Source organism: Hypoxylon fragiforme, assembly GCF_022984875.1.
Source record: "Hypoxylon fragiforme strain CBS 206.31 chromosome Unknown GGS25scaffold_1, whole genome shotgun sequence".
NCBI lineage: Eukaryota > Fungi > Ascomycota > Sordariomycetes > Xylariales > Hypoxylaceae > Hypoxylon > Hypoxylon fragiforme.
The window spans coordinates 2,509,488-2,525,610 of NW_026054756.1; the positions used below are offsets into that span (position 1 = coordinate 2,509,488).

Below are 16,123 nucleotides of genomic sequence, written 5' to 3' on the forward strand. Positions count from 1 at the left end.
ATCACGGGGTGGCGTATAGAAGCGAAGCTGGTGACATGGCCATATAAATATATATGAACCCATATATTAGTTTTGCTCGTGAGCTCGATCGATCGATCGCTTTCGATTTTGATCTTTGATTTTAAACAGGCAACTCGGCGTTCTGCCGTCTACCCAGGAAGGGGATGCGGTCGATGGCGAGGCCGATGTAAGGGCCGACGACGGGGACGTTGCGGGCGAAGCCCAGTATGGTGCCGAGGAAGTCGCCGAACAGGACCATGATGCCGTAGAGCTCGACGCAGAAGCCGATCAGCGGCCAGCGGATGAGGATCAGCAGCAGCCCTAAGAAGAAGGCGGCGGTGCCCTTGGCCTTCTGCTTGCGCGCGAAGAAGAGGAGCGTCTTTTGCGGGCCGATGATTATTGTTAGGCCGATTAGGAAGAGGATCTGGAGAGTTTTGTTTTGGTTGGTTAGGAAGGGGAGGGATTGGGAGAGAAAGGGGGGTTTGGCGGCGTACGTTTCCCATTGCTAGCCTGTAGTATGCGCGGAGATGATTAGAGAAAATTGGAATAGGGTAAGAGGGGGGAGGGGGGGCACGTGGACAACTTACATGGCTCGGTCGAAGAACAGCATGACGCCTCCGATCAGGAAGAAGCCTCCTAGAGAGAAACGAACATTGGGAATCCCGTTAGCGCCTGTCGTCGGAGAGCTTTGTTGTGTATGCGCGCGCAAGCAAGCAAGCTACCTGGATAGGTAGGTAGCTAGGTAGCTAGGCATGCGAGCGCAGCTTTCTGAATAGACACCCAGACATCTACATACGTACCTCCAGAGCAGAAGGCCACCCCGATTTCTATTGCGATTTTCTCTCTGTCAGTATGCGCTCAATGATTCTTTTTTCTATATATATATTTTTTTAATTTTCTTTTGGGGGGAAACGACAGCAATTTAGCTGTGCCAGTCGTAGGAGCGCTCACTTTGGGTGTCTGATAACCACATGGTAGGCATCTTGATCGAATTCGGGAGGAGGAAGGAAAGAGAAGAGAGGAAAGGAAAGGAAAGGGAAACGAGAAGCAAGGCTCTCTCTCTCTCTTTACTAATCTACAAAGGCTTCACAATACAACTTCGTACTTTAGTATACATACATGAAATACATGTAGTTAGGTGTTAAACTTGCGTGTGTGCGTGTGTGCGTGTGTATGTATGTATGTGTGTATCGGGGGAGAGATAAAAGTGTACACTGTAACTACCATAAAACACGAATCGCGGAATGAAAGTTGGATCCCACCAGATTGATAGATGATGACAGCTGGTTGGCAACTGTTAGTTAGGTAATCTTGACCCCCTGTTTTATATTTAGTAGCATTGATAAGAGAATTTCTATCCTTAATTTCATATCATTTCATAGCGCATTCATCTATCTTTACTTTTTACAGTCCTTTTTTCCCTCAGTTTTGGTGCGAGCATTTTCAAAGATTTGACTTGCGAATTAGTTTCTTATTCAGTGTCTTTGCTCCCGCATACGGGCTTCTGGTCATTTGACACAAGAACAAAAAACACTCGACTCTACGAAGTCTTTCATTCATCTCATGACATGCACGGTAAGGAAGATCAAGTCGACGAAATAGCGAAGAGAAGCATGAATATACTGTCATTGTCAATTAGATAGTAAGTGGAACGAGCTACTGCTCCCTGGCTATAGAGCAAGCAAAAGCAAGAAGCTATCAAAACCGAATTACTATCGTCCATCCTTGATATTACATTTACCCTGCCGCGGCGTCCTTAGCTTTCATGCTATGGTCACTGAGATTGATTTCACCCCCATTCTTTCTCGGTACCCGTCAAGTCACAGGCGGAGAGTAAAAAAATCCAATTATTATTTTTTCTTGATCGCGATTAAGCCGGAGCGTAACCTGCCATCGGTTGCTGAGAGGCGACTGATGCATAGGATAGGCTTGACTTCGTGGTCAAACATTCTCCATTTTGTCGGATTTCTCTTGCTTCAGGAAGCAACAGTTCAAGATCTCTTTTCCTAAGAGACTGCATTGTATTCCTTACGCAAAGCAGCAACCAAGTCCCATACGTTCAATATTCCCGATAGAGTAGTTATAGCACAATCGTTTAGCGTAGCTTCGTATTATGGTGAAATGTGTGTATGTGTGTGTAACACGTAAAAAATCCCAATGACTACATGTGATTCTTTCACTTCAATATCGTATGGGCGCCTCTTGCCTCCAAATACTGCTCAGCCGCGCCTTGCGGTAAGGTGCGGATAAAGCCAAACACCTCCATGTTGTGATATCGCAGCCGGCTCTTCGGGTCCAAGTAGGGGGCTGGGAGACCAGTGATGTCGCAGTATCTCCTCGTGTGTGCTAGGGATGGGGCCGACTCGATGTTCGTGTAGGTCGCGCTCGGCGCTGAGACGGGCGCACCCGCACCACCGCTGGTACCGCCGGATCGTAGCGTCTTCTCGAGGACAAGTTTCGAAAGGCTGCGGGACGCTTGCGCGAGATTCGGCTGTAGGCTGTTCGAGTTGTTGTTGCCGGCGGCATCCTTTTGAAGGGGCGTGGAGGAGCCGCTGGTGGAAAGACCGTCGTCGCCTCCTTGGGCTGGGGTGGCGGTGCCGCTGTTGTCTTGGGGGGTTGCGACGATGGATGCCTCTTTGCGAGAGGCGTCGCCGAGGATGGTCTTGATGTTCTTGTTGCGGCGCTGGTTCGGGCGCCAGTGAGGGTTGCGGAAGGTCTTGTGAATGGAGTGAATGTCGAGCTTGTCGATCAGCTCTTGATGAGCGATCTGGGCTTCTGTTGGAGCTGACATTTCTGAATTTATTGATTTTGTGCTGATTGGGGGTGGGTGTTTAATGGGGGGGGGATTGATGAGTATGTCTTGTGAGGAAATTAAAAGTCGGTAGGCTTCTAAGTAAGTTGTTTGTAATACGCAATAAATAATTACGAACGTTGAATGTTCGATGTCGTAAATGCACTACATACATAAATTTGAAGCTGGGTACATTTAACATGTACTAAGGTAGTCCCTGCATGACGCGACTTACGGCTCCAACTACAGTGCTGCTTAGGTACAATCTACAATCTACGTACCACTCATTCCTCACTTATACCTTTTTTAACCCCTTTTCCGCACCATCGTCTCAAGAAGCATACTCACAACTTTGGCAATATGGTATTTAATATATCCCTATGACTATATATATAAATACATGGTTATGGGCTAACCATGTTTCTAGGAGAGCCCTCATGAACACCAACAGAATCTCCTCCTGTCACGTATCATTACCAACGTTGTAAGTGGCGTAGCTCTTAAGCCCCGCCATCTAGAAAGAAGTTAGGTGACTGATATCAACACACACAGGAGAAACTCAACGAGGCCATTGTGGTCATGAACAAGAGCCTTCAAGAGATCAATATTCAGAATATGAATATCGAGCTCGTAGCCCAGATGTTCAAGAACTATCAGTCCAATGTGCTGTTCCATCTAGAAGGTAGGTGGTCACTCTTCCTCAACTAGCCAGCCCTTCTGTGAGATGACGCTTGTGCTAATCTCGAATCCTCTATACAGCTACGGACAACCTAAAGGACCCCTCGTGAACTACCTACCTACCTAGGTTGCTACTGTACCTAGGGCACTTAGCAATGGAAGAGTGATAGGAGTATATCTGGATTGAGACCGTTTGTAGCATATGCTATACTAAGAGGCGCTCATTTAGTTATATGGAGAGGAGAAACTCAACATTGCGGCTGGTTATATGCTATCTACTAGGTAGCCTTATGATAATAATGAGATTCACTTGAGTAAGTACCTATCTAATAGATGTGATTTGTCTAAATATTGGAAGTATCTCAATGTAGCAGCACAGTCTAATAAATTCTAATGTGACGCTATTCTGGCTGGGTACCTCTAGCAGCTGTAGCCAATAAGATGTATTGGTTGGAGGCTTGAAGCAGGGGTTCTATTACCCATTCTACGCTAATTATGTAGATCTACCATGTATCATTGTCAGCCTTGCATCTTCCCCAGTGATGGATGGAAGGAACCTCAGATACATATTGTTTTCACGTGGCGGAACAGATAACATAAAATCACGTCGGGTGCAGTAACCCCAACTTAAATCGTACCAATTGACTGAGAAAAACCAAAACAAAAGCTTGGATCAATTTACCCCAAGGTCCCCAACACTCTTCCAAGTCATTTTTCACTTTTGGTTCATTTACGTACCTTATCTTTTTATCGACCAACTCAAAAGGCTGAGCTCACCTCACTACATAGGTTACAACAATTCAGCCATGCGACACCTTCGACATATGTAAGCAAATCATCGCGGTCACAAATCACGGTCACAGATCACAGATCACAAATCCCTTCAACATGGCGCCTTCAGCGATGGATATCCCCGCGCTTCCTATACGCCAGGAAAAGACGTACCCTCCCGCGCGAATCTATAATGTGAAGGAAACCAAGTTTGACAAGCCTATTCCTGCACAGCCCGATGGTCGCGAAGAAGCTCTAGAACGACCTGCTGGCAGCGTTGCTATCGTCATTGACAATGGTGCGGTTTTATCGTCTCGCACATACCTATACACCCTGTGTGGATGTCCAGCTGCTAACTCATTACTGTTCTACTAGGTTCATCCGCTGTCAGGGCCGGATGGTCATTCGAGTCGAAGCCCCGATTCAGCATTCCTCCCATCATGGCCAAATACAGGGATAGAAAGTTGGGCAAGACATACTCCTTCGCAGGTTTCGACTGCTATGCCGACACCACAGCCCGAGGACATATTCGAAATGCATTCGAAGCTGGCACAGGCATCGTCAGCAATTGGGATGTAGAAGAGCATATATTAGACTGGACCTTCCTCAAGCTAGGCATGGACAATGCCGATGGATCTATCGACCTACCGATTGTTATGACGGAGGCTGTCGCAAACCTACCCTATTCACGAAAATGTACGCAGCCCTAAACTAAGTCCAGGACAAGTGTACCCAGATTTGCCTAATACTAACTAACACGTCATATAGCCATGAACGAAATCATATTCGAGTGCTACCAGGCACCATCTCTTGCACTGGGCATCGACTCCCTCTTCTCGTACCGTCACAACAAGGGACAGACTGGACTCGTCGTGTCTTCCTCTTACAGCTCAACCCATGTTATACCTGTCTTCAACTCCAAGGCTATGCTAGCCCAAGCCATTCGATTAAACTGGGGAGGATCTCATGCCGCAGAGTACCTTCTCAAGCTTATCCGCCTCAAATATCCATCATTTCCGGGAAAACTGAACGCATCACAGGCAGAGCACATGATTAGAGAGCATTGCTATATCTCTAAGTCTTATGATGAAGAGTTACGATCGTACTTGGACTGGACTGGATTAGAAGAGCGAGATGTTATCATTCAGTACCCGTTCACTGAGGATATAGTGATCCAAAAGAGCGAGGAAGAGCTGGCTCGGATAGTAGAGCGAAAGAAGGAGAGCGGGCGACGACTACAGGAGCAAGCAGCCAAAATGCGTCTGGATAAACTGATACGCAAAGAACAGGAATTGGAGTACTACAAGAAGCTACTTGAGAAGATTGGCGATGCAAATAAGAAAGACACGAGACGCCTTCTCGATGCCGAAGAGATGAAGGACGAAGCGCACCTTGAGCGCACGATTAAAGAGTTAGATAAGTCGATCAAACGTGCCCGCACAAAGGATGTGGGGGGCGACCCAGAGGAAGAGCAAGAAGCGCCCGACTTCAGCCTCCTTGAAATAGCTGACGATCAACTCGACGAAGCTGGGTTGAAGGCGAAGCGACACCAGCGACTTCTAAAGTCTAACCATGAAGCTCGAGCTCGAGCCAAGGCCGAGAAAGAAGCTGAGAAGGCACGTGTTGCCGAAGATGAACGACTAGATAGAGAACGACGCGAAAATGATCTAGAGGGTTGGCTTGAAGAGAAGCGGGTAGCTCGCACCCTTACACTACAGAAGATGAAAGAACGAGACCGCCTCAAGGCCGATCTAGGAAACCGCAAATCGCTTGCTTCTCAGATTCGTATGAAATCGATCGCGAACCTCGCCTCAGATAATCCGAGAGGAAAGCGCCGCCGTGGCGGAGATGACGATAATTTTGGTGCTAACGATGATGACTGGGGTGTTTACCGACAAATTCAAGTCGGCGATGGTGGTAGCGACGATGAGGAGGGCGAGGAAGACTTGGAGGGAACACTGAAAACACTGGAGGAGGATCTGCTTCGATACGATGAGGGATTCACTCATGAGCATACGTGGGAGGCACAAAACGGTTGGAATAAGAGTCTTTTACATGCATTCTTGCGCGGCCCACGACCGTTCGATCCCTCCTCTCAAGCTGAAATTCACCAAATCCATCTGAATGTCGAGCGTATACGAGTACCAGAGGTTGTTTTTCAACCCTCGATTGCAGGGGTTGATCAAGCAGGACTCGTCGAAATTGCGGGCGACATATTAACCCAACGACTTGTTGGTATTAACGGACTCAACCGCGACGACTTTCTCAAGGATATATTCTTGACCGGCGGTAACACGCTCTTCGATGGCTTTGACGATCGCCTTCGCCAGGGTCTGACACCGCTACTCCACATAGATGCGCCACTTAAGCTACGCCGAGCCAACGACTCTATACTGGATGCATGGAAGGGTGCTGCAGAATGGGTAGGGACCGACAGCTGGAAAACGGCGACAATAACGAAAGCAGAATACCAGGAGAAGGGCCATGATTATTTGAAGGTATGTTCACTAATCATCCATCTACATACCTTGCGCTCTGCTATGTCTGTCCCTATCGTTACTTACTAGTGATTCCTTCCAACGATTGATGAACCCCTATACCCCATGAGCGTGGGGATATATTCTTATTACCCAACCCAGATTACCGCACTCCTTGCGTATGCTGACCAATAATGAACGTTACAGGAACATGACATGGGGAATTCATATCCTTGAAATAAATCCAAGTGAAACCCATTATTTTATGTTAGAGCAACAACGCGATAGCGGCACAGCAAGTAATAGTGGCCGACTCTAACGATGCCATTGAAGGGTTTTACTAAGCTCCAGTCTGTCGTGCCTCTTCCTGTCTCTTGCTCGGGTACGACGAGCGATTCCCGCTCGGAGCTCGCGGCATCGTACCTCAAGTCAAGCATCGGCGGAAATGGGTACCACTGCCTACCTCAGTACTAGACATAGGCTACCTGCCTACATTGGAGGTGATTACGTACAGCACAGTACCGCCGGGCTTCTCCTCTACTGGGCTTCTTGGTTACCTAAATTACCTAAATTACTTGATACTATATGTACTTGACGCTAATCAACCGCTACGATCAACAATGTGTACCCTCTTGGCGTTTGCGCCGTGCATCTCAGAGGGAAAATCTATGAGAATGCAGCGGTGTAGTGAGGAAAGTAGCACCATAGGTGTAATAATAATAACGAAGTCTACAACAATACTTAATAACATTGCCTACGCAAATGCCTCCTGTGTATGTATGTAAACACCTGCTGTAGCTGTAACATGATTCCCACTTGTATTGTACTTTTACAGCCGCATGGAACTGGAGCCCAGGGTTCCCGAACCGGGGAACAGCTCCTACGTATGTAGGTATGTAAGTACGATCGAACATTTTTCATTCGACTTTGTTTAGTTATACCTTAGTAGGTAGGTAGGTACATTACCTTACCTTACCTTACCTACATAGGTAGTGTTAATGTATCTCCTTTAACCACATGCATGTGTCGAATACCTAAACCTACCTACCTACCTACCTACCTAACCTAGGTTATCTATATCTACTTTAAGTACGTACATAATATTGAGCATCCAAGGTAAGTTAGGTTAGTAATTACATACATACATACATACATACATACATAAGTATGTAGCATTGAAGGTCCAAACCTACCTACCTACCTTACCTACCTTACCTACATAGTTCCTAGGATCAGTACTATGTAGGTACTAGGTTTCTGGAAGTTATTCGACGTACATAAGTTAGTTAAGTAACCTAACCTAGGTATGTATCTAACCAAATGTGAAAAAAAAAAAAAAAAAGAATAAATAAGCGAGGCCCGAAAGATTTAAAGTCCGGCGCCAGTATGTAACTATGTATGTAACTTCAATGGAGGGGTGGGAAAGAAAGCTTGGAGCTTGGAGCTTTGCTCCTGTTACTCCTTTTAGAAAGGAACGGGGTTTTAGTAAGTGAGAGAGGGCAGCAAGGGGGGTGAGGGGGGGATTCCGGGGGAAGATAACCTAGGCAGCTATTAGGTGCTATGCGCATGTAAGAAAAAAGAGAAAGATGAACATGTCATGAATTATTATAGTAGGCACAATCTTGTAATGCAATGCAATTGGAAATGATGGGTAAACTAGTGGGTATTAATATTTCTTTCTCTCGTCGCCAGTTAGTTCTTCTAATACCTTATAGATGACGGAATACGCAGTTTTTCGTCGTGGCATTGAAATACCTTCGCCTTGCGAAAGCAGTTGAAACTAATGCGCGTTTGTATCTCATCTCTTGAGCTCGTACCACACCACAACGACGTAGACAAGACGAGCTCCTGCCTGCTGCGATGTACAGCCGGTGCTGAACTCTAGCCATTTCCCTTCCATCAAAATTGGATATCCCTTTCCTCCGCCCTGCCCATAGAACCCTCAACCAGTCGTGTCAGGAACACGATAGTAAACATCTATAGTCATCGCAAATCCTTTCTTGTGCATAACCGTCACACCGCGGCTATCACAATCCCAGGTATGATGCACTTCCAACGCCAGAGTCCCCAAATCTTAGGGACGAAAACTATGCGAGTCCATAACGCCGTGACATGACAATATAAAATGAGGCTCACACGGCCAAGCTTTCTCTTTCCGCCTCCTTTCCACGTCATGTGTCGCACAAGCCCCCCCCCCCCCCCGCCAAACATAGACGAAATGGCATCTAGGGCCATTAGTCTGACAACGCGGAACTGCCTGTCCAGGATTCACTTGAAGTGGGGGAAGGAGGCCGTTGCTGATGTGATTGGTGTTCCAACGATCTTTCTGGGGAACCATCAACGCTCCATTTCCTCTCTTGACGCTCCTAAGCTCTCAGCGATGAAGGAGCTGGTAACCCATCCTGTTGGAGTTGTCTGCGAATCTCCTCGGCTGTTTGCGAGTCCTCGTTTGGCTCTGTCTTATAGCCTGGCTTAGGATACATACTTTCTGCCGATCCCCCCCGTGCGCTGCTGAGGCCGGCGACTGCTGCCGCAACATCTGCTAGAGTACCAGCATTATTGTTGGTGCTGGGGTTTGGAGTAGGTTCAGGGGCTACGCTTGTATGCGCAGCACGAGCGTTGGTAGAGGCCGCGGGAGGCGAGATATTCACATTTGGGGGCGGCTGAGGTAATTCGACCTGCAAATCTAATAGGCGAGACTGTAATTGTATAACGTACTCGCGAAGGGCGTAGTTATCGTTCTGAACTGCCTTGAAATTATGCTCCATCTCGACAAAATCGCGCACTTGCTGTTCAAGCTTCTTGATGTAATGCTCCTTTCTTTGCCGAAAAGCGCGCTAACAGGAAAGTGTTAGTTACGTAATTGAACAAATACGAATCAACCTCGGATAGGTGGAGTTGATTTCAAGTGAGGCTAGCATTTGTAAGCCGCCCACACTGAAGACATGCATGTCTGCATAGAATGCAGTGAATGCGGCCGCTCCAACTTGGGACGATCAAATCATAGAAATACTGAATCAAAAAAGGTACAAGGTATCCACTAACCTGAGCAGCTCTATTTTGGGCGGCTCGTTTTGACTGAGATAATTCGCGCTTAGCCTTTCTTCCGTCCGCCACCGAGTCGTCAGTATCATGCCCTAAAAGACCTTGAGCACCCATGCCGCCGACGGGAGATGTAGAAACGGGGCCGCCTTCGTCGGACGGTGGTGAGACACCCCTTTGCATCATATCCGATGCAGGCACGATATTAGAAGTCGTTCTGAGCTGAGGATGGATATGCGATTGCGTCTCTAAACCAGAAGAATCGTCGTATCCATGCGATTGGGGTGAAGGTTGTATAGGTTTCAGACCAGGATGGGTGCTTGCGGTGTTCGCGGCAACAGCACCTACTGAAGATAGCGCCGACGTAGTGGCTTGATGAGTCAGATAATGTGCACCTTGTTCAAGCTTTGCGCGCAATTCGGGGTCTTCTAAGATGCGGCTATCGTGTCAGTGTCACTGGTATAATTTATAAAATTTGATAAAGGTCTGGGTCTGGGTCTGGTCTGGTCTGGAGAATATTTGAAAATATAAAAAGAAAGATTAAAAAAAAAAGAGAAACATAAAAAGGTCATCAAGATTTAAGCCACCAAGTAAATGAGGCGGACTATAGAGTGAATATGTACCTAGAGACCTAGAGGAAAGGTAGAAAAGTTTGTATGGATGTATCAAGGATGTAGGCGGGTATTTCGTAATGGGGGAATATGGGGACCGGAAAAGCAGATGGATGGATCCTAGATTGACCTTGCAATGAGATCCCGAAGCCGTCCAGAGAAATATGTAATATAATATTAACAGTTAGTAGCAAATAAAGCTCCTGGCGCCAGCATATGGTATGGTTGATTACATAGTACATCAATCTTCACAGCAAAAAGTCGACTAGACGGTCAAGATATAGCCGGGGTTTCTCGTTGAAGGGGGGGTACGCTATGTACAATAATGCGGCGTCACTATAGGGGGTGGCCGTAGTAATGTATAGCTTGAGAACATTGAAGGGAGCTACCAAAGTACTTACGTAGCTAGCGAAGGAGCGTGTGTAAAGAAAGGGTGGGGGTTATTGTGGTTATTGTGGTTTTGTGGTTTTGTGGTTTTGTGGTTATTGTTCGATGATGCCTTTCCTAGCGTACTGCCAGGGGGGGGAGAGGGAACTAAAAAAGAGCGGACTTACCACTTAGACCGTGATGGTTCTGCATTTTGGGTATCTGAGTCAGCATCAAGATATACAACCGTAATTTCTTTTTTCTTTCTTTTCTCTTGTAATGGCGCGGGTTATAAGCCCGTTTCGGGAACAAGAAGTATGTACTAGAGCGGGTTTGACGGAACTGGTTCCGTATAAAACGCACTATTAGGAAGTGGGCGCGCAACCGCTCCGCTCGGAGTACGAACCGGCGTTTTTTTCTGGCGCGGCAGGGGAGTGGAAAGTTCAATTTGAAAGATGAAAGATTTTGAACAGCTGCAATGCGAGCCGTGGCGATATTTACCACAGTATTGCACACACCAAGCTCGATTACAAGAATCCTTGTGGCTAGATTGAACTTGAAGGGAGTCACGGAATGTATCCTAATTGCTGACCTGATAAACAACTCTAGCGGCTGCCGTCGCGTATTCCATTTGTTCTCGATGATGGATAGGATATGGTCTTACGCAGTAGTGTTGTTGATTTTGTAATGGTCGCTTAAGGGTCGCAAGGTTTGTTGTATTGTGCTGTGCATTTGTGTGTCAGTAGACATATATCATTGATACTCGTAGTTTTGAAAAAAAGGTGATTAGGTACTCTCGTACTGTAGATCTTGAAAGAAAGTAGATGCGCCGGGCGGAGTGGCTACCGAAGTTGATTGATGACTCAAGCTTAAGGTAGTAATTGATAATGAATGAGTAGTAGTAAGGTTAAATAGTCATCAGACGTCCTCAGACGAAATTCGAGGGTAACAAGATGACTACAAACGCGAAAGCGCCCCGGATTTCCTAGTCGTATAGCCTGTCCTATCTGAGGTCGGCAAAATTTAAGATGACCTCACAATGCTGAGACCCAATAATACCCGTAACTCCACGTGATGGCTCTATCGTAAGAAATTATTCAGCAGGTCGTATGTAGTGTGAAGGTTGAGTTTAGTTAGAACAGAGAATTCAAATTTGTGTGTGGTTTGTACGCAGAAACAAATTTTGTTGTATCAAAAGAAAATTCGGGAGAGGAACAAACAAAGTTGAATAGCAGCGCTCGGTCCCGTGGCTGGTGCAGGTGCGGGTGCTGGCGCAGGCGCAAAGAAGAATCATTCAGACAGCCTGAAGGAACTTGCTGAGAAAAAGAGCCACACAGTGTCTGAGGTTAAGAATAAAGGCCGAACTGCCGCCAACAAAGAAGCTAGGATACATACGGACGCTTTTAGGCGGTTGTTGGTTTTAGTAGAATTTGCTTACCTTAGCTAGGTGCTTAGGTATGTGCATAAGTGGTAGATCATTTAATGTGTGGTACCATGTTACCTACCGAAATGTCCGGAGGGAAAAGGAAAAGGAAAAGGACGAGGGTCAAAAAAAAAAAAAAGTTGGTTTGTCAGCACATGCACATGTGCAGCTGCACTTGCCCGAATAATGTTACCTACATGTAGTTAGTTACCTGGTACAAATCGTACATAGTACGTACACAGTAGGTACTATCAATGATGGCTGGCTATTAAGTACAATACATAAGCAATCAGAGGACAAATGGAGATTGGAAGTACTATGCGAAATGTGGAGATGTGGACTCGATAGCTGACCGAATGGTAGCCCAATAGGCAGTAACTGGGTATGTCGTAAAAGGTCCCAATTCTTGGAGTCTAGTATGGATGAGATATTCAGTGTTTGCGTATCAGCGCGATGATGAAGTTGCCGGGTGGGAGGAACATTGAATTCTACATAGTTCAAGTTAGCTTGAGTACTAAAAGGCACATGGCATTGGCATCTGGTGTGTATTATGAATATGTACTACTATGCAGTATGTAGCATGTACCTCCAGGCCACTGCTACATATGTACATCAATGATAATACGTGACCGGAAGGTGCCCTCTTTTTCGTAATTAAAATCAATCATTAATGATGTTGGTTTGTCATTGTGTAACAGGTCTAACCGTATGAATGCACAGTACCAGGTAGGGATTAGTCATGTGCATATCTAGGTACCTAAGCTGATGTATTTATGTAGTTAGTTAAACTTCAACTTGAATGCTCAATGTTGTTGCCTCCAGGGCTGGCTTGCATAATTTTGTTGCTAGCAGATAACTATCCAACTAACTACATGCTCGTGATGTGTATCTTCAGTGGTATCACGGGTATTAATGAAATTTTGAAGGTGATATTACTATGTATGTATGTACATACATGTATCATATATGGTGTCATCTGAAGATGGATGTATTCTGAAAGTCTGCTGAATCCCAACCTTGTGTATACCTCCAGGGCTATTATCATTTACCCTCTAGGCATCCATTTACCGCAAGAACCCTTACTATGGCATCCCTTCAGGCCCCTTTTCAGCCCTTGATGCTCACATTTCAAAGTTCTTTTTACGAAAGACACCTGTGAATGGCGTGTGGCTTTTAGCAACCTCATACAGTACGTTTTCTTCTTCAAAGTTCTTCTTCAATCGTAACATGGTACCACATCTACTTTACTATGTAATAAGGATTTGCGTTGTTCCTCATTTGCCTTGGAAGTCATGAAGCATGCCGTTCTCTTCCAATCCACGCAAGCATACGTTTATCCAGCTAAGTTTGATCAGTATCCCTACTAGGTAAGCACAATACTTAGTTATCTGAACAGAGGATATAATCTTTGAGCAGAAATTAAATAGTCATCCCATTATCAGAGTTTCGCTTTCTAAAGGGGGCTTACATGTTCAGAGGCTATCATCCATGAGTGAGACATTTTGTATACATAACAAAGGCACGCAACTTATATCATGTAGGCACATTTAGCATGTAGCTCTCGATACATACGATAGCACCTTCAAAGTGTTATTACCCGCGACAAAGGCCTAGCAGCAGGTCAAAGGCATGTACACCTGGCAAGTTGAAGTAGCAAAAAAGGTGCCAATAGATGACTGATTGATGCCTTTCCCGAAATTTCGGGATCCGGGCTATCGGCCGAGGCGCTTCCTGTGAACATTGAATGTACTATATCTAGGTGTCTATGGACATACATAAGTTCCAACATCTGAAAGAGTAATTGTTGCGTACCGCATCAACATAAGAACATTGAATTGACAGCATTGATGAGCATCAATTCATTAAGTACATAACCATGTAAGAGTGTAAGAGTGTAAGAGTAAGCAGGTGTCATGTGGGTACTTCCACTGAACTACCAGAGAGGACATGGGACACTATGTAATGCCTTAGGTAATCATATCGCTAGGCAGCCGGGTTAATCGGCGAAGACCCAGTTGTATTAGGTAAACAAGTCTATAATACAGGAAAAAGGTTTGCCAATTCGTCGCCTACACCGTTGGACTTTCATTAATTTAACATATCGGGGTTTTAAAAAAGAAGAATTCCAAGGTCCAAGGTTGCAAGGTTACTAGGCGCATGGTTCGCCGAGTCTATGCGCACCCTCGGGGTTTCCTTAACGTCCATAGTAGTTTTTAAGGTAACATCATTGATCTTGGTTTCTTGGTTTCTTGCTTAGGCAGATGCTTAGTCCGATGAATGTTTTGGAAACCTTATGTACATACATACATAGTAGTAGTTTCTTATACAAATATTTAATAACTGAGTATTCTATGTTCATATTATCACACACATTCTAATAGATATCGCAAACAAAGTTAGATATGGTAAGATGCAGGCATATTTCGTACACTCAAATATGCATAAACTCTGACCTACCTACTATGTATGTAAGTACCTAGGTAGCTAACTATCTATGTACGAAAGTTGCAAGTAGATGACTTACGTAATTATACAGGCTAAAAGCATCAAACTCATCAAGTCCGAGGCTCATTAGTAATGAACATCAACTTGAGATGCACGATCTTCATATGTACAAATTACAAGGATTTTGATGCGACACCTAGCTGATTGGTTGATGAAACGACGGGACTTGAGCTGGACTAGTACATATAGTACTTAGTGCACGCATAGGCACCGTAAGAAAACGGTATCATGCATCCAGTGGTTATGAAGCAGGACCGAAGGAACCTATTATCATTCAAGATTTACAGTTACCCGTAAGTACTCCGGTCCCGTATCAGTAATCAGGGCATTGAATCACGTGCATCACGTCCGACAGTACATCAAATGTGTATTAACGGTTAACCACCTAGGAAGTACATAAGTTGCCGACTAAGTGGGGCCATTAAGCTGGCTAGGCAACCTTGAAGTTTATTAAATAATTATTACCCAAGTAAGCATAAATTTTAGCTATTTAACTAAGTACCAGGTAGGCAGGTCCTGGCAAATGCTACCTTACATACGCCTTAGGTAATTCGATATTTTGTACTTATGTATCTGCCGACATGCTATGTAATAGGCCTACACTACATATGTAAGAGTTAAGAGCCTCATGCCTAGTCATAGCGAAAGAAGGGGGGAAGACAGGAGAAAAAAGAAAAAGAAAAAGAAAAAGAAATCCTACTGTAAGTAACTATGTGTGTAGGTATATTCCCATCTAGATGATATATACATACATGTTACTATGTATGTGTGTATACAACTTGTATACAGCTTCAATGTTTGGGATCTCCAGCAAGGCACCATCTAAGCCAACCATTTCAACGGAAATCGAGATTGATGCGCAGCCTAATATATTCCTCACCTCTTTAGCGAGTCTTGGCAACTCCGCGATAGTAGTCGGCAATGGTCCTTTGTCTCGCCCTTGGCGCTGTTGGTCTGTTCATTTGCTCGTCGCATTTGATTTTTTTTAAATTGCGCGTCGTCTGCGGCTTACTCTGTTTGCTGCCAACCCAACAAAGAAAGAGTTCAAGAGTCAAGACAGCGTTGACAATCTGGAGACGGAAGCTGGTCCATCGTTGTTCAATGTTGTACTCAAGGTTGCTTCTTTAGTAATACATGCTGTCGATCTTGCGGACAATGTAGCTATCTTCTACTACTCACCTAGATCTAATTAGGTACATACTGCCCAGGTGTACATTTCTATCCGCACCTACCGCATCTCAGAATCCAAGTCCTAACGTTGTTAGGCAACCTGCCTAGGTAGAAATGCAACAACACATCTTAACAAACCCACTGGTCTGGTTTGGTCTTTGATGGTTACATACAATGTGTTATACATACGTAGGTATGTACCTAGTATACAAGAGCGAAAGAAATCCGAGATAAGCCCTTAATTCAGAAATCCAAATCTTCCATTATGAGTGAATGAATGGTAGGTAGG

The 16,123-nt window shown here is 45.2% G+C and overlaps 5 protein-coding genes across 5 annotated transcripts; 2 read left to right on the forward strand and 3 right to left on the reverse strand.

The window, feature by feature from the left end:
- Positions 1–40: 40 nt before the first annotated feature.
- GGS25DRAFT_37880 (Got1-like family protein) lies at positions 41–1,225 on the reverse strand. The gene is made up of 6 exons (XM_049258253.1): positions 1,152–1,225; positions 952–1,097; positions 801–827; positions 588–636; positions 495–510; positions 41–424 (listed from the first exon to the last, which is right to left on the reverse strand). The coding sequence occupies exons 2-6, from the start codon at positions 980–982 to the stop codon at positions 122–124; spliced, it is 426 nt and encodes a 141-aa protein (XP_049121517.1). The 5' UTR covers positions 983–1,097; positions 1,152–1,225; the 3' UTR covers positions 41–121.
- A 684-nt stretch (positions 1,226–1,909) lies between these two features.
- On the reverse strand, positions 1,910–2,969 carry GGS25DRAFT_38189 (YL1 nuclear protein C-terminal domain-containing protein). The gene has a single exon (XM_049258269.1). The coding sequence runs from the start codon at positions 2,789–2,791 to the stop codon at positions 2,177–2,179; it is 615 nt and encodes a 204-aa protein (XP_049121518.1). The 5' UTR covers positions 2,792–2,969; the 3' UTR covers positions 1,910–2,176.
- Positions 2,970–3,034: 65 nt separating this feature from the next.
- Positions 3,035–3,869, forward strand: GGS25DRAFT_470639 (DASH complex subunit Dad4). Its single transcript, XM_049259264.1, has 4 exons — positions 3,035–3,154; positions 3,219–3,275; positions 3,344–3,473; positions 3,551–3,869. The coding sequence occupies exons 1-4, from the start codon at positions 3,152–3,154 to the stop codon at positions 3,577–3,579; spliced, it is 219 nt and encodes a 72-aa protein (XP_049121519.1). The 5' UTR covers positions 3,035–3,151; the 3' UTR covers positions 3,580–3,869.
- A 145-nt stretch (positions 3,870–4,014) lies between these two features.
- Positions 4,015–7,455, forward strand: GGS25DRAFT_470640 (putative chromatin remodeling complex subunit). The gene is made up of 4 exons (XM_049259265.1): positions 4,015–4,538; positions 4,616–4,936; positions 5,009–6,738; positions 6,925–7,455. The coding sequence occupies exons 1-4, from the start codon at positions 4,358–4,360 to the stop codon at positions 6,952–6,954; spliced, it is 2,262 nt and encodes a 753-aa protein (XP_049121520.1). The 5' UTR covers positions 4,015–4,357; the 3' UTR covers positions 6,955–7,455.
- Positions 7,456–9,083: 1,628 nt separating this feature from the next.
- On the reverse strand, positions 9,084–10,949 carry GGS25DRAFT_517037 (uncharacterized protein; the record flags this gene model as incomplete). Its single annotated transcript, XM_049263317.1, has 3 exons — positions 9,084–9,554; positions 9,763–10,187; positions 10,925–10,949. 3 exons carry the CDS (start codon positions 10,947–10,949, stop codon positions 9,084–9,086), a joined length of 921 nt encoding a protein of 306 aa, XP_049121521.1.
- Positions 10,950–16,123: the final 5,174 nt, after the last annotated feature.